Source organism: Zingiber officinale, chromosome 9B (genome assembly GCF_018446385.1).
Source record: "Zingiber officinale cultivar Zhangliang chromosome 9B, Zo_v1.1, whole genome shotgun sequence".
Lineage (NCBI taxonomy): Eukaryota > Viridiplantae > Streptophyta > Magnoliopsida > Zingiberales > Zingiberaceae > Zingiber > Zingiber officinale.
Window position 1 is genome coordinate 117515847 of NC_056003.1, and position 27432 is coordinate 117543278.

At 33.2% G+C, this 27432-nt stretch overlaps 1 protein-coding gene across 1 annotated transcript; it reads right to left on the reverse strand.

The window, feature by feature from the left end:
• Window positions 1-1766: 1766 nt before the first annotated feature.
• On the reverse strand, window positions 1767-20326 carry LOC122022700 (probable LRR receptor-like serine/threonine-protein kinase At1g07650). Its single transcript, XM_042580771.1, has 24 exons — window positions 19904-20326; window positions 19651-19819; window positions 19486-19557; window positions 19309-19377; window positions 19083-19154; window positions 18908-18979; window positions 18737-18808; window positions 18565-18636; window positions 18416-18487; window positions 18253-18327; window positions 18098-18169; window positions 17148-17219; window positions 16965-17030; window positions 15370-15435; window positions 15247-15285; window positions 15088-15140; window positions 14168-14541; window positions 13890-14085; window positions 9990-10136; window positions 4941-5059; window positions 4645-4855; window positions 4321-4561; window positions 2637-2787; window positions 1767-2556 (listed from the first exon to the last, which is right to left on the reverse strand). The coding sequence occupies exons 1-24, from the start codon at window positions 20022-20024 to the stop codon at window positions 2155-2157; spliced, it is 3075 nt and encodes a 1024-aa protein (XP_042436705.1). The 5' UTR covers window positions 20025-20326; the 3' UTR covers window positions 1767-2154.
• Between the last annotated feature and the right edge of the window lie 7106 nt (window positions 20327-27432).

Here is a 27432-nt window from a genome sequence, read left to right on the forward strand (position 1 = left end):
ATATATCTAGTTGATAAGACCCCATTTTCAGATATAAAAGTCTTATCTCATTTCGTATATTAACATAATATTCACATATTTATTTTCTTTTTTCTAAATCTTATTCAATACAAGCAGAAGATAGGATGATCAATGGTCATCGCTAGGAGAAGAAATTGAAGGAAGTTGGATGCTAGGAATGAGAAGACTCTCACTAGATTGATTTTCTATTGTAGTAGGAATTGAAGTGGTTTCACAAATTTCATGATCTCCATTTTTAAATAAAGAAGATATTAAGGTATTTTCTTTCTTGATAGCCTATTAATGTTCCATTTTGAAATACCTCAAATTATATCTGTCTACCTCGAGAATTAATGGGATGCCTATAATTGGATAAAGATTATTATATATCGAGATTGTTATATTGAAATATTTTTTTATCAATTTGATTGGATTTATTGTTTTAATAATTTTGGAGTGATTTTATAAGTTAAAATAATTTTAGTCACTTTTAAAAAAAATTGAGTTAAGTATTTTGATATGATAATATTTTATTTAGTAATTTTGATTGAACTTGTTTGCTTTAACCGATTGTAGCAGTTACATTTTATTGATATTGATGGCTTTTTTTATTATAACTATATTATTAAAATGTCCTTTTTCCAATCTTGATAAAATCTTAAGTTTGACAAGGAAATCATAGATAAAGAGAAAAAAAAATGGATTCTAGATCATAAAAAAATGAATTTTGAATTTTTTAACTCTCCTGGATCAATGGATCTTCTATGCTTCAAGGTGAAGAAAACATGAAAACTGTATATGCAAAAGTCCCATAAATGTTAGGTGTGATTTCCTTTTCAAGATGGAATATTTGGGTCAGAATAAATTATATTGATAGACTGTTCATTATATATATATATATAAACTTAAACACTAATATATTCTATTCTTAAATAAAGCTCTGAATGAATAAACTTATATATTAACTTGTTTAAAATATTAATTATAAATTTTTCTTTTTATTTTTTCAATCAAAGAATAAAAATATAGTAAAATATAAAATTTTACATCTTATATTGTTAATAATACAGTTTAAAATTGAAAACAATATAAGATTCATATATTACATGAACATTTTATCTAAATGATAAGAATAAAATTTTTAATAAATAAGTTTAAATACGGTTAACCAAAGTATTTTTAAGCTAACTAGCTAAGTAGTTGAGATCCTCTGTCCCTAAAATGGTGTGTCCCCATGTCCCTTCGTCGATCGGACGGTCATGATGACCTCGTGATGTGCACTGTATCCTTGAGATATAATTTAATCCGTCCGATCGACGAGGAGACATGAGGACACACCATTTTAGGGACAGAGGATCTCAACTTCTAGCTAAGGGCATAGACAATTCAATCGACTTTAGAGTTTAGAAGTTAGATTATAATATTAAGAAACAAAATTACATATACACAGGGTGTAAGGCCCTTAGTATATCAAACCTCCAGTTAACCACAACTTGATTTGTTTATAACCTTAATCATGACCTTAATCATGGAAGAATGTTAGGCGGCGTAAATAAGAAGGTACAAAGAGAGCGCAAGCTCAACGTTATGTTGTACGAAACTTCGGCCATTGGATGTTTGTGAAATGCCCAAACCCTTCCTTGTACATGAAGAGTTTGCAAAGATAATCTATACACATAACAGTAATGATAGTAACTGCTACAATAACTTCCAGATATTGATAATTTAATTTTGTAGTTTTTTTCCTTATTCTCTCAACCATTTCATAACTAGTGAAAACAACTTATTTATTCACACACACACACAGTAGAGGATAATTTCTACATAGCTAATCTCACTTAGTGAGATAAGACTTGATTTATATTACAATCATAGCAAAAATTACCTAAGGAGAACAGAAGGTGCCAGTTTAGGCAGCAACAAATAGAATAAGGAAAAGAAGAAGAAAAAATTCTTCTCAAAAGTCATTAGCTTCAAAGTAGTTGGGTAATTACAGCTTGCTAATCATGCCATTTAAATAGAGATTAGATGACTTTACTGTCTTACCAGTGATCCATAATGGTTTCCCAGCAGAAAAGAATATGTGCATGAGAATTTCTGCTTCGAGTGTTCGATTGCAGAGGGATACTCGTTTAACTAGCTGTTCGTATCGTGTCAAAACTGGAGCAAGTCCCTTTCGGTGTTGTGAATGGATCCTGCGAGTAGTTGGAAGCTCACATCATCCTCGGGGTCGAAGTGATTGGACGCAGCATCTATACTCGAAGCATGGACCATGAGGCTTTGGCTTTCGCCTGAATTCTGTCGGAAAGTTCTTGTAAACCCTCCGGATCTCAAGCTGTTAGCTGATGCGCTGACTTTCAAGAGAAATGGTTGGATAGGGGTCTGACCCTCAAGCAGGCTCACCACCTTCGACATGGTCGGTCTGAGTGTGGGCGATGAGTTAGTGCACAGAAGAGCCACATTCAACATTAGAATCACCTCGTCCTTCGGGTAGGCTGATCCAAGATCAGGATCTACCAGTTCCATAAGATTGCCTCTATCGTGTAGAACACACGCCTAGATGTCATCAAAAAAAATCTTTTAGAAAAGCATATTGAGAATCTACAATGATTTTCAGTTTGAAATTTGTAAGTTACCCAGTCAAGAAGATTCACAAATTCATCCTTCGGCCGGTAGCTTGTGTTGCTTTTTCCACTCACGAGTTCTAGAGCAACAATGCCAAAACTGTATACATCGGCTTTATCTGTCAAATAACCTCGCATTGCGTATTCAGGAGCCATATAACCTCTGCATAAATCAAAAGGTTTGTACCAGAGGTATGAGAACATAATCGAAATTGTATTCAGCTTAACCAGAACTTGAATTGCAAGAAAGCAAGAAAGGCTGGCTATGTCAGAAGGTACATTGGCTATGTTATCACCTCTGAACATACACAGAATTCTTAAAGAATTTGATTCTTATGGTAGAGGTAGTTGTACAAAGTCATCAATCGAATGGACTTTACTATAGTAGAAAAAGGAGAATCGTATTGGTAAATTTTTTTTGAAAACAAATAACAAAAAATGAAACTGTGAAAACAACACCAATTTACAGTTCAGATTGTGGCATAGACTTTAAGATACATTCTAGGTTTAAAATATTCGAGGTTTTTGGTCCTTGGTCAAAAGGAGATGTGTCAATGCAAAACAAAGAATGGTGAAGGAGGAAGAGAATTGGGATATTGATCCCTAAGCTTCAAGGCCTTGTGTTGTGTTGGTCGCCGCAGAAGGTTTGCGTGCTCAGGGGAGGCTCCTCAGTCCTCACCACATCATGGAAGCCTCCAGCTGCATCACCATCGTTATGAAGTTTCACAAGGGAGTTCATCGTCTAGGGTTGTTCCATGTGTTGTAATGAAATGTTTTGCTTGTGTTTCAAGAACCAAGTAAAAAACACAAACCTGTGCTTATGTCTTCAGGCATATTGGCATTTGTAACGAGAGAATAGAAGAATTCTCATCATATTCTCTACATCCATGTATGAACTCTTCTTGTGTAATACATTTATCTGTATTAGAATGTGTTCTTATGAGTTTCTACAGGTGTGCCCTCGTTCATTAATCTACTTAACAGAATGGATAATTTACAATTTTACAAATCGATAGTTAGATCTACTATGTTTACAAAGCTAAATGTTGGGTTATGCCTGGAACATATAAACAAAAGATGAGAGTTAGAGAGATGAGAATTTTAAGGTGGATGTGTGGACATAGACAGGATAAGAAATGAAAATATTAAAAAGAAAGTCAAGATAACACCTATTGAGAGAAAATTCTAAGAGAGACATTTAAGATGGTACAAACATATAGTGAAACTATAACAAATATGCACATCAAACGAGAAGACCAAAACAAACTTAGTTAACTATAATAAAATAAAATAAAATTTATTTAAATAAAAATGATGACAAGTAGAGAATAGACCTCAATGGCGTAAAAAATCCATATAATTGATCCCATCTAATAGGATAAGATTTAGTAGTTGTTGTTGTTGTGCTTTGTGCTAAATTTCTACAGTTAACCACTAACGATTCTTCTATCAATAACTTGTGAATTTTAATAGAAAAAACCAAATAAAAAAAAAAAAGATAAAGCCCAAGATATTTCTTATCCACCATAGTACTTTTTTATGAATATCCTAAGACAACAGTTTCCTATCTGGAGAACAATTACTTTGTAATCATGGTGCCATTCAGGATAAAGGGCCATCTTATTTTTTGGAAAATATGACGAGTACAAAGTTAAATTGCTTTATAGAAGACGAAAAGTGGAAAGTGGTTACTTACATCGTTCCAGCTATTCGAGTGCTGATGTGAGTATGGTCTTCCTCATAAAGCTTAGCAAGACCAAAATCAGAAATCTTGGCATTGAGGTCACCATCTAGCAATACATTGCTAGCTTTGATGTCTCGGTGTACAATCCTTATTCTGGACTCCTCATGAAGATATACAAGTCCTCTGGCTATTCCGATACAAATCTTGCATCTTGTCGACCAATCCAGCTTTATTTTGTGCTTTACTCCTTTGCCTATATAATTCTTATGTTCTTCACTTCAACATAAACCTTTAAGATCTATAGTCAAAGGTAGGTGGTGAGTTTGGAATGCTTACCGAATAGTGCACGGGAAAGACAGTTATTCTCCATATACTCGTAAATCAACAAGAGTTGGTTGCCTTCCATACAACATCCATAAAGCTTCACAAGATTAGGATGCTGCAAGGCAGAAACCATGCCTATTTCGTTGATGAACTCACGGTTTCCTTGCTTGGATCTGGATGAAAGCTGCTTAACAGCAATTATCGTACCATCGGATAACAAACCCTACATTCACAAGATAATTTGTAGAGAAAACAGAAGCAAGAAACATGAAATGATCAGATGCTCTTACAGTAAGGTTTCATACTACCTTGTAAACTGAACCAAATCCACCTTCCCCTATCTTATTTGCAGAATCAAAATTCTTTGTTGCTGCTTTGATTTGGCGTAAGGTAAAACATCCAGTTTGCAGGTCGAGAGCTCCAAGTTCTAGTAGAAAAACAGAATGTATACGAGTTCTATGAGATGGATAAGAACATTTATGAATCAAGCTAATCTATTGGAGGAAAAAAACACATCTACTCCTTATCATGCAAAATATTGTTGGTACTTGAGTTTTGATGTTTGTGTAAAGGGTTTAAGTTAGATCTTGTGTATTTTATGTGTGTTTAGGTTGTGAAGAGACTAGTAGGGCACACATGGAGCTTAAAAAACTCGTGATTCGGTGAGGACATGGTGATCATTGATGAAGACTTGGTGTGGCCAAGGACAACACGCTAAGTGGCTTAAAGGTCCATGAAGATAGGAAAAGGTTTCACAAGGTGATCAAAGGATTGTAGGACAAGAAACATTAAGGTGGTGTTGGAGCAGCTTTAAAGCACGAGTTGGTGCAACCAACTTGGCAGTTCAATGGCTCAAGGTCTATAGAGATCATAAAAGGATGAAATAAAATATTCAAGGGACCAGAAGATGAGTATCAAAAATTCATGAAATTTGAAGAGAAAACAAACTAAGTAGGCAGAGCGCGAAGGATGCCATGTGGAGCAAATCAAGGACTCAGGGTGTACCTTGGCAGCAAACTCAGATGTGAAAGGTAAGCTCTGGTGGTTAGATGTGAAAGTTGAGAGACTTGTACTCTTGTGAGTAAGGGTAGTCTTCGACTTAGGATAGACTTGACCGTTAGGATGATTGTAATCGGGTTCCAGTCGACTAGAGAGCTGAATCGATTAAGAAGTTGACTCAAGTTGGGTAGGTGGTGAACCAAATATCTCCATTCTTAGCTGAGTTGACTGGGCAATTGATTGAGTTGGAATCAATCAATTGATTATAGGATTCAGTCAACTAATGTACAGCAGGAAGGTCGAAAAGAGTCATTAATCTGATAAAGTTGCATTGTAATTGTTGAATAACCTAAGGGTTATAATGGTCCAATCGAAACTAGTGGATTTTTGTCAACTCTGGTAGCCGTTGGCAAACTTGAGCCAAAGCAATCAAAGGAAGCAGTAGACTAATGGGTGGATTTAAGCAACTAATCGGCAACAGATCAGTTGAACAAGTGAAGAATTAAGAGGGAGTGAAGGCTATAAAAGGGAAAGATAAAAACTTGAAGGCAAATGAAAATAAGATTGGTTAGATTCTATTAGTCTCTCCATTGTACTCTTAAGCCTTCCTCTATTTTCTTGTAATTTATGTTGTAAGAGGTTTCTCCACTAATGGTAGTTAACCAAGAAGGAATCACTAAAGATGGGTGGCTTTCTGGGAGTAACTTACTAACAAATCATAGGCCATGGAGTAGAAACAAGATTTCCGAACCATGTTATATGCTCGTGTTATTGATTAGTATGCTTATATCGAGGTATTGAGATTTCGTGCCGAGCCAGTCAAAACAGGCGAAACATCTCCTTCCGCCCGTCGAACGGCACAGGCACGAACCCAGCACCGGTCCCAGCGGCAGTTGCGATGCTCGCAGAGGCGCCAAAGGGGAGTCGCGATGCCCGCACAGGAGGCCGTTGCGACCACCGCAGCTACAGGGGGGCGTCGCAACCCCCGTGACCGCTTCGGAGAGGTCGGGTGACCCCCACGACCGCACGGAAGGGACCACGCGAAAGGGGCCACGTGGAGGGGTCGTGCGACCTCCGCGGCCATGACTAGGGGTCACAGTAGTCACGCCATTTTTTAATTAAAAGTTTTTTTAATTTAAACAATTCGCAAGATGGGGATAATTCTAATAATAAATTATCTAATTAATTTTAAAATAAATCCTAATAAAATTATTTAATTAATTAAATAATTTATTTATTTTAATTTTTAAAATATATAATAAAACACGTGAAGGAGTAAATGCTAAACTAGAATCTTGGAGGGAGACACTAGAAGGGAAGGGTTTTAAGCTTAGTAGATTAAAGACATAATATATGAAATTTAAGTTTAGCAATATTAGAAGTAATGAAACAATTGTTAAGATAGGAGAGGACGAGTTGCCTGGAACCGAGAGCTTTAAATATTTAGGATCATTTTTGCAAAATGATAGAGGGATTGAGAGAGATGTCTTACATAGAATACAAGCAGGATGAGTGAAATGGAGGGGAGCGTCGAGTGTTTTATGTGACTGTAAAGTACCTCTTAAACTTAAAGGTAAGTTCTATAAAATCGCAGTTAGACCTGCTATGTTATATGGAGCTGAATGTTGGGCTATAACTCGAGCACATGAGTAGAAAATGAGAGTTGCAGAGATGAGGATGTTAAGGTGGATGTGTGGACATACGAGGATGGGAAAAAATAAATAAATGAGAGCATTAAAGAAAAAGTCAAAGTTGCATCTATTGAGGAAAAACTCCGAAAGACGCGTTTAAGATGGTACGAACATGTATTTAGACGACCAATAAATGCTCCAGTTAGGCGCTGTGAAACTATGATAAACATGGATATCAAACGAGGAAGAGGAAGACCAAAAAAGACTTGGTTAGCAACAATAAAACAAGATAAAATTTATTTAAATATAGATGATGATATAATAAGAGATAGAACTCAATGGCGTAAAAGGATTCATACAGCCGACCCCACCTAGTGGAAAAGATTTGGTTGTTGTTGTTGTATAATAAAAAAATTATTTATTTATTTATTTTAGTTATGTTATAATTTTTTTAATGATCTAATTTTGTCTAATTTAAATAAATAATCAAATATATTTTTTAAAATCCTAATTAAACTATCCTATTAAAATATATAAAAATTAATTTAAAATTCTAAAAATTCTAATAAAATATTATATATTTCTAAAACCCTCCATAGGGATGTTACAATGGTTTCCATGAGTCACCGCAACCACAATTTTTTTATTTTTTTTATTTAGTTAATTTTTTATTTTTTATAAACAAACCATTATTAATAATAATTATAAAATATAAAAAAAAAATCAAAAATTTTAAATAATTTTAAATTTTAATAAATATTTTTTTAAAATAATTAAATAATTTTAAAATTAAACATAAATTTAAAATAATCTAAAAAATTAAAAAATATATAATTCTTAAACTTTTCAAATAAAATTTTTAAAAATAAAAATTTACAAATACATTAAAAAATAATTTAAATAATTTTATAACTATTTTATAATTATAAAAGTTAGTTTTGAATTTTAAAATTACTTATTTTTTAAAATGTTTTTTATAAAAAATTAATAGGCATTATCTTATAAGAAAATATTAAAATATAAATTCAACATCTTAAAATATAAAACATATTTAATAATCAAATATTAATATACATTTATATTTAAATATAAAAAATACCAAAACTATATCGGCACAGCACGATACGATACCAAAACCGTATCGTTCCGGTCTGGGACCAAAACCTCGGCACAGGTCGAGATTTTAAACCTTGCTTGTATCTCTTTATATTTTTATTTAGTCGCGCTAATATTTTTTGTAACCCCACTAAGCAATTGCAAGACTAGAAATAATTTACATTTGCAGATACAATGGTTATTCACTCTCCTCTTGCTCATCCAGCCATTTCACCAACTGGTCCCAACAAATATTGCATCTTTATTGCATTTAAATTTAGCTTTGACTCTTTTGTAGTGCTTTGTTTCATTAATATAGTTTTCTTAGTTGTCATGTCATCTACACTGCGGCATGATTTGCTAAAAAAGAGAACTTATGACATTGCAACATGCCAGCAAGAATTAAATGCTTCAATTTTCAAAACGTGAACTTGTGAAATGGATATAATAAGATACTTCTAGCAAGTTCAGCTGCACTCAGCATTCAACTAAGGGCATCTCCAATGATTGAAGCTCTAAATGAGCATTTTATAATTTCCAATATGTCACATCATATGCATAAAAACTTGTTAATCTCTCCACAATAAAAAGACCTCCCTACAAACCTCAAACCTCATTGTTAATTAATTACTGCCTCCATTCACATTTTTATTTTCAAAAGAAAAAAATCAGGTTTGAATTTTCACTACTGTTCTTGAATTAAAAACCTCAAACCTCATGCTCACAATGGTTCGAGCTTTTTTGTTTAGCTTTTTGGTTTGACAAACCTCTCCAAAAACCTTGCATTAGAAATGCTCTAATTCAGAAAATTATTTGAAAGTAAGCAAAATGGTATAGGTATAGGTTAACAATCTAGCTGCATTTCATAAACCAAAAGAATTTTATTCTAAACATATAATCATTTTAGGATCACAAGCATTAACCATCACAAAAGTTTGGACAACTAGGAAGCAAACAACAAAGGTAGGAACCCACCCCACATCTATATTGAGCAACAAGCAAAGGTGTCTTTGTTGTGAATACAACGCACTCTTGTGAGAATTGAGTTTTTAGTGGCCTACAATCCCTTGCTGAACAGGATCTATAGCCAAAAAGTTTTAATTAGTAGAGAGAAAAGATTGTCGCATTAGGAGGCAATACAAAGCCCCTCTCTATGATTGGACCTAAGTGGCTTCATGATGTACATGACACCAGAAAGTTAGGCTGACAATGAAATCACCACAATGTACACTACCTTTGGCTAACAGAGACAAAGGTAGTGTTGCTGTATGACTGCATCAACTCCTTTGAAGTAGTACTTTGGTTCTTGACAAATACACTTAGAATAAATATTAGCAGTCTAGTGCAAAGTAGCTATTTCTTCCTAAGGAAATAATAAACAGATTGGTTAATAGCTGATGTACATGGGAATAGACTAATATCGGCCCTTGCAGAGCTGATGGAAAACACTGAGTTAAGAGAAATCAAGCATCAATCAGGAGTGTGCATTTTATCACTAATGGAAGCTAAGAAATAGAACTCTGAAGCACTCATCCCAAAATAAGCCATCTTCTGGTAATCAATAAAACGGTAAAAACAAGTATGACCACAAACATCATATAAGTCGGATTTAACATAATATAAGTCAATTACCTTTGTACAAGATATTCTGTCTCTTCTTCCTCCAAATGCCAAGAATAAACAGAACTATTAGAAACACCAGAGCGATAACCACAGCAATGATAATACTATGGAGCTTTTTCTTAATGGAAGATTTAATAGCTGGTGGTGGCTGGAAATCTGAAGATGAATTAAATGCATGTGAAGTTATTTAACAATCTCACATGTATGATTATAGAGAGAAAGAAAACTATTTAATTGCGTATAAAATAAATAAAATGCCATTGAAAGAAGTAAAATTCCAGTAGCTATATTTAAGTCTATGCATTGATCTCTGGAGTAGCAAATATCAGATGGAAGCACTTAAATAACAACAACAACAATCAAGTCTTATTTCATTAGGTGGAATCAGTTATATGGATCCTTTTACGCCATTAAGCTCTATCTCCTACTATATCATCATCTATACTTAAATAAATTTTATCTTGTTTTATTGTTACTACCCAAATCTTTTTTGGTGTGCCTCTTCCTCATTTGATATGTGTGTTTGTCATAGTTTCACATCGCCTAACTGGAGCATTTATTGGTCGTCTAAGTACATGTCTATACCATTTTAAACATGTCACTCGAAGTTTTCTCTCAATAACTACAACTCCGATTTTCTCTCTAATGCTCTCATTTCTTATTTTGTCTCGTAGGTCCACACATCCACCTTAACATCCTCATCTCTGCAACTCTCATCTTCTGCTCATGCTCGAGTCATATCCTAACATTTAGCTCCATATAACATAGCAGTCTAATTACGATTTTGTAAAACTTTCCTTTAAGTTTTAGAAATATTTTACAGTCACAGAAAACATCCAATGCTCTCCTCCATTTCAACTATCCTATTTGTATTCTGTAAGACATTTCTCTCAATCTCTCCATCATTTTACAAAAATGATCCTAAATATTTAAAGCTCTCGACTTTGAGCAACTTTTCATCTCTTATCTTAACAATTGTTTCATTACGTCTAATATCACTAAACTTAAATTCCATATATTTTGTCTTTGTTCTACTAAGCCTAAAACTTTTTCCTTCTAGTATTTCCCGCCAAGATTTTAATTTAGCATTTACTCCTTCACGTGTTTCATCTACCAAAACAATATCATTTGCAAACAATATGCAACACGATACTGTATCTTGAATGTGTGTAGTGAGTTCGTCTATAATTAGTATAAAAAGATAGGGACTTAGAATTGATCCTTGATGTAACCCTATCTTTATTGGAAATGCTTCAGTTACTCCGCCTGAAGTCTTCATTACATACTCGTACATATCCTTAATTAGTTTAATATATGTTACACTAACACCTCTCTTTTATAGAATTCTCCATATAATTTCTCTTGGGTCAATGAATACCATGTGTAAATCTTGTTTTTGCTCCCGATATTTTCCATTTAGCTGTCTAAGAAAATGTATAGCTTCTATTATCGACCTTCCAGGCATGAACCCAAATTAATTTTCGGTCACCATGGTCTCCTTCCTTAATCTTTTTTCTATTACTTTTTTCCAAAAGTTCATGGAATGACTCATTAGTTTAATACCCCAATAGTTTACAAAATTTTGTGCGTCTCCGTTATTCTTATATAAGGAAACTAGAGTACTTACCCTTCATTGATCAAGCATTTTTTTTCGTTTTCAATATCATATTAAATAATTTTGTAAGTCATTCAATACCTTGTTTTCCTAGGCACTCATACCTCTATCGGAATATAATATGATCAAACGGCTTTTCATTGTGCATCTCATTTAAAACTTGTTCTACTTCTAAAGTTTAAATTCTATGATAAAATTTAAATTTCTATACTCATTTGACCTACTTAAATTATCTAAGTTAAGTTGATCACCTAAACATTCATTAAAAAATTGATGAAAATATCTCTTCCACCGCCCTTTTATTTCTCAATCATTTCCTAGTACCATATTACATTCATCTTTAATACATGTTATTTGGATAAGATCTCTTGTCTTCCTTTCTCTCACTTTAGCTATTCTATAAATGTCTCTTTCCCCTTCTTTTGTATTTAATTTTTGATATAATCGTTCAAAAGTTTCATTTTTTGCTTCAATCACTACTTTCTTAGCCTCTTTCTTAGTTATTGTATATTTTTTTTAAGTTTTCCTCGTTCTTATAAATAAATAATTCCTTATAAGCTACTTGTTTTTCCTTCACTTTCTCTTGTACTTTCTCATTCCACCACCAAGATTCTTTAGTGATGCATGTCCCTTTGACTCACCGAGTACATTCTTAGCTACTATTTTCAACTTTAATATCATATTATCTCATGTCATATTAGAATCACCATATATTTCACCTAATACTTGTACTCTTACCTTCTCCTTAAATATATTTTGCTTTCCATCTTTTAACTTCCACCACTTAATTCTAAGAGTCGTATATATTTTTTTTCTATTTATACTATGCTTAAGGTATATATCCAATACTACCAACCTATGTTGGGTAGTTAAGCTTTAGATGACCTTACAATCTTTACAAATCTTTCTATCCTTCTTCCTAACCATAAGAAACTCAATTTGCGATTTATTATTCCCACTTTTGAACGTGACTAAGTGTTCTTCTCTTTTCTTAAAAAATATATTAACTAATATAAGATCATATGCTATCGCAAAAATCTAATATAGTTTTCCCTTCTTCATTTCTCGTTCCAAGCCACCCCTATGTACCCACTCATATTCCTCATTTTTTACTCCGAGGTGTCCATTTAAATCAGCTCCTATTAAAATAATTTCATTTGACGGAATGAAATTTTGTAATACTTCATCTAAGTCGTCCCAAAAATTTAATTTGGTAGCTTCACCTAATCCTACTTACTGTGCAAATACACTAATTATGTTCATAGTTTCTGTCGTCACTATTATCTTAAGGACTATAATTCTATTCCCTTTTCTAACTACTACAACTTCATTCTCTAACGAACTATCTACAACAATACCCACTCCATTTCTTGCTTTACTCTTTCCAGTATACCATAACTTAAAATTCGAGTTCTCTATCATTTTTGCCTTCTTGCCTACCCATTTTGTCTTTTATATACACAAAATACTAATTATTCTCCTAATTATTGTATCTACTACCTCCATTGACTTACAAGTGAGAGTTTCTATATTTCATGTTTCAAATCTTAGACTATTAGTTTTCCTATCATATTTGTTCTTATCCAACTTATGGTGTAAGGACTCTTACCTATTTAATACTACACCCAAGTTCTCATAGAGATGTAGCGGTCCATGCCGATACATTACAATTCGACCCTGCAACGTGAACTCTTGCATATTTAGCACTACACCCGAGTTCCAGAGATGTAGCGATCTTTGCCGAGACGTTACAATCAGACCCTGCAACGCGTTCCTTCCGGGGAACAACCTAACATTAGTATAATAGTTTAATGGATCCATTCATTGAACATTTGTCATAGTTTTAATGTTGGCCGGCAACCTAACGCAACCCTCCTCCTTTATCCGGACTTGGGACCGACCATAACTGGTTCGTCATGGACGGAGTTGGAAGCACTTAAAGAAAAGTAGAATTTACAGCAAATGGTTATCTACAAAGCTCTTGAGTAAGGAATCCTGAATTCTATTTTTCCTTTTTATAATCCAATTAGATGATTGTGCACCTATGAATAACTTTTACATACTAAACAAGAATATACTAAAAGATCATAGAATGTCAATTCAAGACATTTGAATCCAAATTCACATATGTAAATATATCCAATTAAAAGAAATCTGTAAATGATTGACATAGTGGAAGTAGATAGGTGGGTTTTTCTATGAGGAAATTTTGTGTTTGACTGTAGATGCAGATATTTTTCCTAATTCAATATATGTTCCCTAGCTTTGTGCAAAAAAAAAAAAGATTTACATACTAGGTGTCACAGAGATGGCTGATATCAGAGGACCGTAGATTCCTCTACTTGGGATGCCTGTTGTCCCTTTCCCAGACCAATAAAATTTGATCTTCAAGGTATTATCAGAGACAGAAGCATTGAAACTCTTAATAATAGGTTTTCCAGATCCTCTGGCAGCATCTTCAATGTTGAAATCCTCCGACACCAAATTATCCTGTATTCATTAAATAGACAAGAATTTGCTGCGTAGGATCTACAAGAACTTTAGATGAATGCAATTAGTTATAGCTATTGACCTGAATAAAGACATTGAATACACGCTTTCCAAGGCTTTGAAATGTATTGTCATCAGTGAAAACTATTTCCGCAAAATGAAGTTTTACTGTATAACTCCCTTTCATTAAACAAAGACCATAGTAAGTGAGTGAAAGAGGAGAAAGACGCGCTCTAGTGTACAGCTGTGAATTTGGCATGGAAAGTTCAGACAAATTTTTAGCAATATAATTGTCAGCATCAATATCATTGTCCATGAAGTTCCCAGTACTACTGAATGCCCAGTTTGTACTTAGATACAATTCTGAGGCACCTCTTTCCTCTGTATCAGCTTCATATTTGATTCCATTGACAGTAACTTCTTTTCCTCCACAATTGATATGCAAAGAATATTGATCTGTCAAAAAGAACATTAGTAATTGAAAGTGATGAAAATCCAACAAAAACAACAAAAATATGATCCTACTATTGCAACCTGATAAATTATAAAACAAATTTGATATGTTATGGATCTTTAATGTAAGTTTCACATTCCACTTCCTTTAAACTCAACACTTGGTACATTGTGAATTTTATAAAGGATTGTTCTTGAATATGAGCAGAGTCATGGTTGGAAATGTTGAATTGTATTGGGTGGCATGGTTAAAGCACACATCATAAATTACTAAAATCCAATACCAATCAGCACATGTAACCACTCTTGTGTCATTTGTGAGGGTGTTGGTTCAAATAAATATATAAATTATTCACTTTCCTAACATCTTTCCTGACTTGAACTTTTAACAAGATTAACTCGAGCAGATACAATGTTAAGTAATCCCTATATTGATATCATGTAGAAAGTTGTGTGAAATATTTATTCAACCAAGATTATAGTTGGTGAGCAGGGAGCTAATATAATTATGAAGTCAAGTAGAATCCAAGTTGAATGCACATGTCTTACTGGAGGATGAACTGCAGGGAAAATTCCTTTTCAAGCATGGCTGGACTGTATTCCTGCACTAAACGATAGATATTTAAGATGGCAACCATGGATAAAACAAAGAATAACCTTCCAAATTGATCTATCGAGCAGAAGTTGACTAAGTATTCAGAATCCTACACGTTGTCAGCGGAATGTGAGTAGCTCTCTGCCAGGTTACTGAAAAGAATAAAACAACAACTTGTTATAGGTGATCATTAAAAAAAATGGTTGAAGCAATACGCAAGCCAAAATCAGACTCACACACTCCCTTGAGGACATTGCATAGGACCTGAGCCTCCAAAAGTGAAGTTATTGAATGAGGCATCCCTTCAATTTGCAAGTATATAAATCAGTGCATAGAAACCCATAAATGGTTGATCAAATTCAAATAAATTTTCTAATCATCCTCAACACAGAATGGCAAATGACAACTTAATTTCTCGATTATATACTCCATATACTTTGTAGCATTTTGAAATCTAGTATGTGCTAGGTGGCATGGCCAAAATATATTGTTTCGATAAATTATCAAAAGTTAATTAATTTTTTAGTACCAATCATGCCAATGAGTATTGTGTTGTGCGACACTTATCTCACCTTGCAATATGACACAAGTCAAGATGAATTTAACTAATATTTTTTCTTTTAACTTTTTTTTTTAATTCTAATTTAATTGATTATGCAATTATTATAAGTACAAATAGTATTGAATTCATGTTGACATGTATTGAAGTAAAAAAATATATAAAAATATTTTTAATCTAATTACCAATTGGCATATTCCTATTAAAAATAGAAAATCTAGGTGAAGAACAATTAACCAAGTAAAACTCATCTAAATTCATCCTAGTATACTTAACACTTTTTAAAATATAGATTATTTGTCTGGTATCATATGATAAAATTTAATTCAATCAAAAATCTAATTATTATAGTCTTATTTCAAATGTAAATAAACTAAGTAAATGAGCATTAGATGAGTAAAGCCCGTCTTAATTAATCTTAACATGATTCAATATATGTCAAAATGTTTCAAATGTCAGCACAACATAATGTCAAAACTATAACTTGGCATGGAATGATACTTCATTTACCATCCACACCATGCATTGGCACTCTGGTAAGATACTAAAAACATATCATTCTAATCAAAAGACAAAAATCAAAATTCAAGCATGACTTTCAAACCTTACTTTATAGGAAACAAAAACTGACCGTTCACTAAACACTTTAGATGCCTCAAATAGCTTATGACTACTCTCCTATGACAAATGTGCACATTAATCAAAGAAAATGAAGACCAAAGAAGACCTAGTTAGCAACGGTAATACAGAATAGAATTAATTTAATTATAAAATAGACTGTACTTCAAATATAGATGAGGATAGAGCCTAATAGGGTAAAAGTATTATAGCCGACCCCACTTAGTTGGATAAAAACTTGATTATTGTTGTATTTTTTTTCTTAGATTACATCATCAGGTCTTGCATGTTTAATAGTGGGTTTTGTTTCTCTTCAATATGTTAGACATTTAAGGTAAAAATGATTCTTCCACTCTATCGATAAGGGTTCACCATTTGCAAAGCATATGTCATTCTATGTAACCTTCAGTTTTTATACATTAGTACAAATTCCCTTTCACACTGCAATTGTTCTTTCTCCTCTCTACAAATTTTGTCTCCTCATTTTCCAAGAATATCATAGAGGAAAAGTTTAGTAATATCTATACATCAAGCATAAACAAAGCCCTGTATTAGCCACTATGCTAAAAGCAAACACACTTTAATGTAAGTGAAGTATATTCAGATCTTTAATGATGAATATTTCTGCTGCTAATGGAAAGAACATATACTTACGCATTCTTGTTTCTGCTCAGGATCCAACCGGGGATATTACCAGTAAGCAAATTACCAGTCAAATAACTGCAATACAAAAATAAGGAATTGTCAGTCAGGGACTAAATACATAAAAAGGTGGTTTATAACCAATAAATACAAACGATTTTATTAAAATAGCTTTCAAGAACAATTGCAGCATACATGAAATCCACTTTTTGCAACTTCGAAAAGGAGCTTGGGATCTCTCCAGATAATTGGTTAAAGCTTAAATCTCTGAATCAAGAAAGCACAATCAGAGGGAACAAACCATGATGAAAAGATAATCATTCTCAGAAATCAAGGATATAAGAACAGAAAACAATTAAAAAATGTACAAAATTCATGTTTGGAGTTATAAGGAAATGAAGACTATAGCTGCAGGACAGTGATTAGTAGTTCAAGGATTTTAAATAATTAAATCAAATTAACATATCTCTTGATAACAAAGATGACAGATATTTGACCAATCAGGATTGGTTATATAGTATTCAAATTCAACACTAATAATTATAGAATCTATCAGTCATCTTTATACAAATTAATACCATCTTAACAAATTCTCTTTCATTTCTTCAACTAAATGAGCTACACCTAATTACTTTCAAACACTAGTATTTTTTTTATCCTTTCTAGCAATTTCACACATTTATCTTAGCATTCTCATCTCAATACTTCAAGCTTTACTTCCTAAACTACACAACATTGCAATTCATAAAATATAGCAAGTTGTGCCATAGTGTATAAGCTTTTCATTAAGCCTTAAGCGGTAAGTCAAACACACAACTTTATAAGCTCCTCTCCATCTTGACTAATCATTGTTTATCCTATTAATAATATCTTCATAAATATCCTCTTCTTGTTAACTAATAAATCCAAGATATCTGAAAAATAGGATTAAGATTCATGTTCATAGGATTGGATAAAGTTTGATGTTGGGTTTCTAGGCCTAACTCAACCTTCAACATTTTTAGCCATTATTATGTCAACAAATAACCAATCAATGTGCATAACTTTTCTAATAGTCCAAACTTGAAAAACTGTAACTATCTTTTAGTTCTCCATTTTTTTATGCATATAATTAGAAACCTGATGTAGCAAAAAAAAAAACTTACAAGTTTTTAAGCTTCTCCATATCCCCAATGTAAGGCGGTATATTTCCACGAATAGAACAATTCCTTAGTATCCTGTACATACAAAGCGCCATTACTCAAATTTAATAATCCACTAACAGAGAGCAAATTAAGATTCTTTCAAGTGAATTTCTCACAAAGTTTTCAATGTCTCCATGTCTCCCAAATCTGGGAATGCAGATGAAATATTTCCTCTTAAGTCACTAATCCTCCTAATTATCAACAAAGAAGAGTTACGTGGCAACATAGAAAAAAACAACACAAAAGAAGAAAACCAGATGAATGTATTCAAATTCGTACAGATCATTGAGGCTCGTTAAATATGAAATTCCAGAGGGTATGGGTCCTTCCAAACGGCATCCTTGGATGTGCCTAAAGAACAACTCAGTTAGGGATCATGCACAGATAATTGCCCGAATTCAAAACAAATATAACCAAAAATGTCTTACAACTTTTCAAGCTTCTTCAAGAGCTTTACAAAATTAGGTAGTCTGCCAGTTAAATTGGTATTGGAGATCCTCCTAATTTTATGATGCCCATGTTAAAACCATCAAATATAATTACATGAAACATGATCCAAGCTTCACTCTAACATGAAATCAGAGGGAAACTTTAACTCACAGATCAGTTAAGTTTGTCATCTCAGCAAGTTCTCTGGGAATTTCTCCAGTGAAGTTATTGGAGGATATAACACTGAGTCCATATTTGCAGAGGAAAACAAAAAACTAGTTGTCATTAACTGTGTTTTCCTACTGGATAAAGTAAATAACAACGAAATCTGAGAAATCTCACAATTTCTCCATGTGAACAAGGTTTCCGAGGTCCGGTGGCAGTGGCCCATGAAAGAGATTCCCCTCAATGCTTCTGCATAAAGTTTCGTTTCAGTGCAATTATCAGCCATTCTCCCCGCCAAACTAAATGAACCAGCAAAGCAAGAGGCATATGTTCTCGAATCAAGAAAACATACACATTAGTTAAACTGGTAATCTTTGTGAGGACAAGCGGAAATGGCCCAGAGAGGCGGTTCCCCATTAAGGACCTGCAAATTTTCAGCTAATTATTACACAATAAATGGTCATATTTTATCAAGAATCAACATCAGAAGAAGAGACGCATTTCAGGATTTTTTTTAAAAAAAAAATGATGATGATGATAATAATAATAATAATAATAATAATAATAATGAGACATACAAGCCTTGCAGCCGCATATTCTTCCATTCATCAGGAACGGTGCCATTGAGGACATTGCGACTCAAATCCCTGAGATCAAATTAATCATCAGAAAAGCATGCAATCTAACATCAATCCATTTATCCCCCCCTTTTTTTTTCTTTGGACAGGACAGACTACAGAGCTCCTTGGACTCACAATTGTTGGAGGTAGCGAAGACTACCAAACTCTTTAGGGATGGCGCCCGAAAGATTCTGGGCCTTCAGCGAACTGCATCAACCAAAAAAAACCTCATTCCTAAACCCTAATCTCGAGAACAAAAAACTGAACCAAAGAAAACTAAACGAAGGAAGCCAAGATTACATGTTAACAATGTGGCACACGGAGTTGCTATTGAAGGAGCAGTCGCAGTCGACCTTCCTCTCGACGCTTTTATCTCCCTGAAAACTCCAGTTTCCGATTCTGCTGCAGGGGTCCAATTCGAAGTTCCAATCTATGTTCAGTTTGGTAGAAATCCGCTTCAGCAAATTCTCTGCCGTTACAAACAAAACAATAAAAAAAAAATTAAAACTTCCGAGGAGAGAACAAGAGACAAGCAAGCAAACAGGTCGCGTACTCTCATTCGGGTGAATCCTGGGAGTTTTCGCCCCAAATGCGACAGGAAAGACACTAGAAAACAGCAAGCAGCTAGCTAACAACAACAGCTCAAAGCAGATCGCAGTTGTTGACATCTTCATCCCTAACACTTGCAATGAGCTAGAATCGCATCGAAAGAAGAACAAGAACCGGAACAAACAAAAATCTATAGCAAAAAAGAGCTCATTTTTCTCGCTGCTCGATCGAGCTCTGATTCGGTGAATCTGGATGGAGGAAGCAGTGGCTTGCTATCGATGGAGTGGAGACAGCCGTCGCTCTTATCAGTGTCGGCCTCTTTATCGCGACATGGTTGCGATTTGGTGAGCTTCTTGTCGCTTTCTCGGTTAAATCGCCAGCAGATGAGCAGAACAGTGTTACGATAAACTGCATCGAAGAGAAATGATGGGAAATCGGGGGCTAAAGGAAAATGTACGGTTCCGATACAGTAGAATCAATAATTATAGCAACAACTTTCCGGTTCAATCGAACCGGTCCAGAATTCGAATAGATATTACTGAATTAGCACCTACATTTCTAAAATATCCGAAACAGGCACTTGGCTTACTTTTTTTAAAATTAGTAAATCAGTTTCCCAAAATACCTTGACGTGTGAATATTTTAGAAAATAAATTTATTAATTTAAAAAAATCCATTAGGACGGTAAATGAATATAAGTTTATAAATAAATTTAAATAACTCATTAAATTAAATAAATAAATTTTAATATATATATAATTAATTAATATAGAAATAATATTTATCATAAATTCTTATCGACGTATTAGATAAATAAAAAAACTTAAAAAAAAAAATTGTATCATCCAACTTGATAGTCAATCAAACAAGTTTAAAATATAAAAATTTCAAACAATCAAATAAGTTTAAATTAAGAGTTCGATAACATCTAAACGAATCAGAAATAATCCTGGATTTTAAATTTTAGGGATCCGTATATTAAGTGACAAAAAAAAATTATCGTCAAAAACTTGCTCATCCTCAAGCAACTTCCGAATTCTCGATTTAGGACTGGAATCGAGCTTAAAACTTCTTAGAAACCATCCTCCTAGGTTGTATGGTGATCAACGAGACAACGACAACAAACAAGTTCGCATGTAGTTTCGACGTGAAATAAGAACCAACGGTTTGTCTCAAGGTTATGAAATTATTTTGATATCAAACTATTAATAGAAAATTTAGGTCGTGGATTTTTCAAATATATAATCAATTCCGACAATCAATGGCAAAAACAACAGCAAGGGTTTTAAACTGAATTAGAAAATATGGAGATGTCCGGCCCACCGAAAGAGACAATGTCTAATGTCTATATAGTAAATTATGAAAAAAAAAATTATATAATAATAAACTAAGAATTTTTACTAATAATGGACCAATCAAATAAAATTATGAGATTAATAACATTTTCCAATATTTACATTTTAAAATGAAAGTTCCTTTTAATTTTTTTTATTCAAAAAGTAACCACCAATTATCTCCTAAACGAAGGCATGGCATTGGCACCGCATGGCTTTGCATTTTAAGGGAAAGTTGAATTTTATCCTCTCGAAGAAGATGCCTGAAATGTCTGCCTCACCTAAATTACGCTTGAGAGATCTTTACGTGTAGGGATTGTAACGAGATGGGTTCGAGTCGAATTTAGTTAATTTAGAAGCCGTCCTACTTAAAAAAAAAAAACAAATAGATTCAAATCTGGACCCATCCTATTTAATTTTTCAATCCACCTCGTCTCGATCCCATTTAAAACTTTCATAACAGATTGGATCCATCAATCCGCTAAGTTTAAAAATAAAGATACAAATAAATAATAAGTTATTATTATTATATATTTTATGTTATATAATATAAATATAAAATTATATATATATATATATATATATATATATACTGGGCGAATTCGAGACATATTCATTGAAATCCGTAACTCGCTCAAATCCGCTTCTAAACTTAGTCAACAGATTTAGATCCGTCTCATAACTTATTTGACCAAGTTTAAATCCGCTCCAAATGAAACAAATTTAATATGAGATTAAATTTAAATTATACCTATTATCATCCTTATTTACATGCCCTGCCTGTTGGGATGAGATCCTCTTGTCCCCTTGTCCTAGTCCGCTCCTGAACCAGGACAAGAAGAATGGTGGGAGGCACTGCCCCCCCTATTAACAGATGGGGATCATTGCTCCCCACCAATGAAAATGATGGGTCAGGAAATCAAGCTTTTGAGGATCTGGTCCCTTGCCTGCCTCTCTTGAATTTAGCTAAGTTGATAAAAAAGAATAAGTCAAATTTAAATCATTATTTCACTAGATTTATTTGACTTAAATCATATTAAATTATAGTTCGAAGGTTAAAAGACTTGCAAATAATTTTAAAGGATCGAAAATAATTTAGATATTTTTATAATAATATGATATTATCCATTTTGAGCCCAAGTCTTTATACTTTTTCTCTTAGACTCTATCCAAAAGGTCTTATGTCAATGGAGATATCTTTTTCTTATAAACTCATGATTTTTTCCATGTATTTTCAATGTGAGACTATGTTTGTAACCTTACAACCCCAACAATCCCTCCCCCCTTCAAACAAAAGACCACAGGGTCTCCCTCAAGTATCGGGTTACTCTTGACCTGCTCAGGGTTTTCCTGCTCAATGTCTCCGTCCCAACTTTGTTCAAGTTTCACTCACATGGTTCGATCTTGGATCATGACTTTGGCTCGTGCTTCTTCCGGCGGTTAGTCCGGTAAAGAGCAAAAAGGACATTAACATACTTTTATTTTAGTCTTCACCAAAATTAGTTAGTAAAGGGGGGGAGAGATTCTTAATAAAATAGTAAGATAAATAAAAATTACTAAAAAAAATAAAAAAGTACCAATAATAATAATAATTTTTAGATCCTCTTATATCAATCATCTCGGGTTGGAAAAAAAAAAATCATTCTCGAGTTCAGAATAATATAGATGGTAGTCTAAAAAGAAGATCATCTAGAAGCAACTACATAAAATCTACTGGCAATTGCTGGACTTTAGAAATCCATATCGATCTACAAATGAGCACACTATCTTGGACGTAGTTCTTGTCCATCTTTGTGTCCCTCACGAAGCCGCCCCTCCCTATCCCCGTCTTGACTCGGTGTCGACAGTGACGATGTTGGCCACGTGGACGTCGGAGATACTGCCAGACATCTTGCTGTGTATTGCCAGACATCTTGTTGTTCAAGGTTTCACCCACATGGTTCGATCTTGGATCATGGCTCTGGCTCGTTCTTCTTCAGGCGGTTAGTCCGATGAAGAGTGACCTCGCTCTGATACTAATTGAAGGATCGAAAAGAATTTAGATAACTCCATAATAATAAGATATTATCTACTTTGGGTCTAATCTCATGATTTTATTCTCATATTATACCTAAAAAGTTTACTATCTTTCACATATAATTTTAATATGGACTATATTTGTAATATTATAATCCCAACAAATTCACTGTCTAATCTTGATTTTATGGTTGCATTATTAGCCACTTGGCTTTTAGAAAAATAAGATAAAAAGGAGAAAGATATTTTTAAAAATAAAGTACACGACTACAATATTTAAAAAACTTAAGTGCATAATTTAATAAATTATCAAAAAAAAATGACAATTCAATATATATAAATATGGGCATCTAGAACATTTAATATACAAATTCAAATACCAATCTCTCCCAAATAAAATAAAATAATAAAATGAGTGGGTCCGCATTGGATGAATATAGATTTATATTTTTGTCTCGATGGTAGACTTCATGCGTTTATATTCAATTTTTTTTTTTTTTAGTTTTAAAAATGTGGTTCTACTCCATCTACTTTGGACAAGAAGAAGTCGGCACAAAACAAGTAAAGCGATGGATGAATCAATACAAATTATTCATGTCAAGTTGTCGAATGGATCTTGTCATTCGTCAATGTTCTATTTAATTTGAGGTCGACTCAGTCTTACTTTGAGTCGAGTCGTATTCGGCTCCTATGCCAATACATGGGTCGAGAGTGATGTATGAAGAAAATGAGGAATATATCTACTATGACTAAATTAAAGAGAGATTGATACAAAATAGTTTGAGTGATAAACTATAGACAATGCCATCATATACTTGTCGCAATGGTCTATTATATATATTTAAAAATTTATTTAACTTTAATAAAACAACTCAAACCTTAAATCTTAAATCTTAAAAACTAAACTCTAAGCTCTAAAAAAAATTTAAAAATATATATTTGGTGCTCATAAGGTAAACGCCATAAGAAAAGTAAGATAGCATTCTTTTATGTTAGAACACTCTGAGAAATAGAAGAAGGATGAATTAACTCCAATCGTTTCGTCGATGATTTATTACATGGAAAACTTGAAATAGTCGTTAACATTATAATTTAGTTGGTATCCATCTCCTTGAGATGACTAATCCAAGGGTCCACACGGTGCATATACTCCACTATATAAAAACACTCCTTCTCATATATAATCCGGGGTGGAGAAACCTCGCACACACTCTAATACAAACAGGAAACGCAAACTAGGTTATAAAGAAATCGAAAACAACTTTACAATATGAACCTTTGCTTAGTTTTCTTTCTTCTTACTTAGAATATAATAGTCTCTTAGTGGTGGAAAATACAACAGCACTTGTTCTTCCAACCAACGACCAAGATGTGTGAGAGTATTGCCTTCAAACCTTCGCTAAAACCCTTTTCTATGATTCAATTGACACTTATAATTGATTAGATTTTTCCCTAATCGATTGTCATGTCAACCAACCGTTCGAACACCTATAAAATGACTTTTTTTCTGAACCTTAATCGATTAGTGAGCCATCTCAATCTATTCAAAGGCCTTTAATCGATTACCCAATCAATTTTTAAACTCTCTGTTTGCTTATAAAAAGACCTTAATCGATTAGTCCAATTGACTAAGACTTCTTAATTGATTACCTCAATCAATTCTTCCTTCTCGCGACAAAATATTGACTAATCAAATGACTCAATCGATTAGCAGTGGCGGAATCAATTAGTCTAATTGATTCAACCATTGTTTTTATGATTTATCTTCACGAAGCTCCTAATTGATTAGGATTTCATCCTAATCGATTCAACCTGGATCGATCGATTATCCAACCCTAACTCGCTTGATCCAAGTTTAGGGTTCTCTTGCCCAACATCCGATTAACTGTGACATATTGGAACTTTCTCACACGTGTCCGGGCAACCTTTGGCCCACTTGTACTTTCCATCTCGTGCCAACTTCCCATTGGTCTTCAGATCACCAAGTGTGGTTCTTCTTGATCCACTTAGATTTTTCTTTTGTCTAACTGCAGTCAGGACTTTCCTCTTACCAACGTGCGATCATTCTAGACTCACTTGGATTTTTCTTTGCCATCGTCCAGTTCTCGTTGACCCACTTGGACTTTTTTTTGCCAGCATGCGATCCTTCTTACCTACTTGGATTTTTCCTTTGCAAATGTGTGGTCCTCCTTAACCCACTTGAATTTTGCTTTACCCAACCCTCATGTTAGGATTTTACCTTACCTAACATCCAATTAGGACTTGTCTCTTGCCTAACCCTCGAGTTACAGTCAAGTATTCGATCCTTCATGAGATACTTGATTTCTTTCTCACATATTGTCCAAAAACATATTGTTCAAATATCAAAACTCAAGCTCGAATCCATTAAAACTATATATATATAAAATTTGATTGACATGCCCAGAAGCTTTAAAAAATAAAAAAAATAATAAGTTGCGCACAGGATAGGATGTGAGGCATAAAGATGCGGCATATCAACCCTTGTTTTATATATATATTATCATAAACCTTTCTTAACTCCTTTGGCTCTCACCATCTTTCTCTACCTCTCATTTCTTTCCTTTCTTAGAGTATCTTTAAAGTTTAATGGGAAATTTCTACAAAACGAGAGTTAAACCTATTATGCTATATGAAATTGAATATTAGATTATGACTTGAGCACATGAGCAGGAGATGAGGGCTATAGAGATGAGGATGCTAAAATAGATATGTGAACATGAGAGAATAGATAAAATTAATAAAACACGAGAGAATAGACAAAATTAATAAGAAATGAAAGTAATAGAAAGAAAATCCAGATTGTATTTATTGAGAGGTAACTCCGAAAGATTTTAAGATGATGCCGATATATACTTAGACGATAAATTATGACAAATATACACCTGAAATAAAAAAAATAAAAATAAAAATGACTTGATTAGTAATAATAAAATAAGATAAAATTTATTTAAATATATATGATAATATATTAAACGATCGAGCTCAATAACATTAAAAAAAAAAATCATACAATCGATTACACCTAATAAAATAAGACTTATTATTACTATTATAATGATTAGTGTCTCATTTCTTTCCCCTTCTATTGCTCGTCTTCTCGAATTTCCATTTTCTTTCTCTTGTTCGTTATTCTCCTTTCTACTTCTCTACTTTGCATTACCTCCTCTTTCCTCTTATTTCTCATTTCAAATTATTCTTACTTGATCCTCCCTCATTTCAAATTAGACTTAAATTTAAATAACCTTTATTTAAAAGTATAAAATTAAACTTATTTTTAAATTTAGAATAGTCTCAATTATGAAAAGGAAAGACACAGAAAGACACTGAAAAGTCTGAGGAACACATAAAAAATATTTATTTATGAATTTAAATTCATATAATAATTTTATTCAAAATTCTTATAGAACCCAAACGTATCTAAATTAGTAAAGGAAGATACTTCAAAATGACTAAAAAATATATAAAAATACTTATTTGTGAATTTACACTGGTTTAATCACATATATTAATTTTATTTAAAATTATCACATATCTCTTAATGGGTCAAAAGTAAGTCCAAATAATTCTAATTTACATAAACTAAAAGTATAATAAAAAATAGTGCACATCAGCTTGAGGCCGACATCAGCCTGATTGGACAAATTAAGTATAATATCTCGGGGTAAATTCAAAAGAAAACACTGAGAATAATATCTAGAAAAGAATATTCTTTTTGACGACCCTTTTCACTTTTTATCTAAACACCAAAAATGATCATTTAATATTATTTTAATCATAGATTATCACTAAGATCGATGCCAATATTTAAAATGAGAAGGATAAAATTAAATTCGCTCAAAGAATGAAGGAAAACAAGAGTTCAATAGGCAAATGTGTGGCGGGGCCTAGAGATATAAATGAGTCGAATCGAGTCGAACAGTATTAGGTTTGAGCTCGGTCCGTTTAAGTTATATTCGTGCTCGAGTTCGGCTTGAGCTCGAATCGAGCTTTTATCATAAGACTCAAGTTCGGCTTGTTTTAAAATTATCAAACTCGCGAACAATTCGAGCTCGGCTCATTATTAGCTCGATTATCAAAGTTAACGAGCCTAACTCGTCAAGCGAGCTCGGGTTCGTTTTCGGACTCGTTTAAAGTTCATTTTTTTACTCATTTTAAAGTTCAT

Excerpts from the sequence above, each read along its gene's own strand:
- LOC122022700 (XM_042580771.1), bottom strand. The coding sequence starts at position 20,024 with ATGAAGATGTCAACAACTGCGATCTGCTTTGAGCTGTTGTTGTTAGCT. Across the intron at positions 14,542-15,087 it reads TCCCTGCAGTTCATCCTCCA|ATCAATATTCTTTGCATATC; the intron begins GTAAGACATGTG and ends TCTTTTTGACAG. Across the intron at positions 14,086-14,167 it reads TATTCAATGTCTTTATTCAG|GATAATTTGGTGTCGGAGGA; the intron begins GTCAATAGCTAT and ends TAATGAATACAG.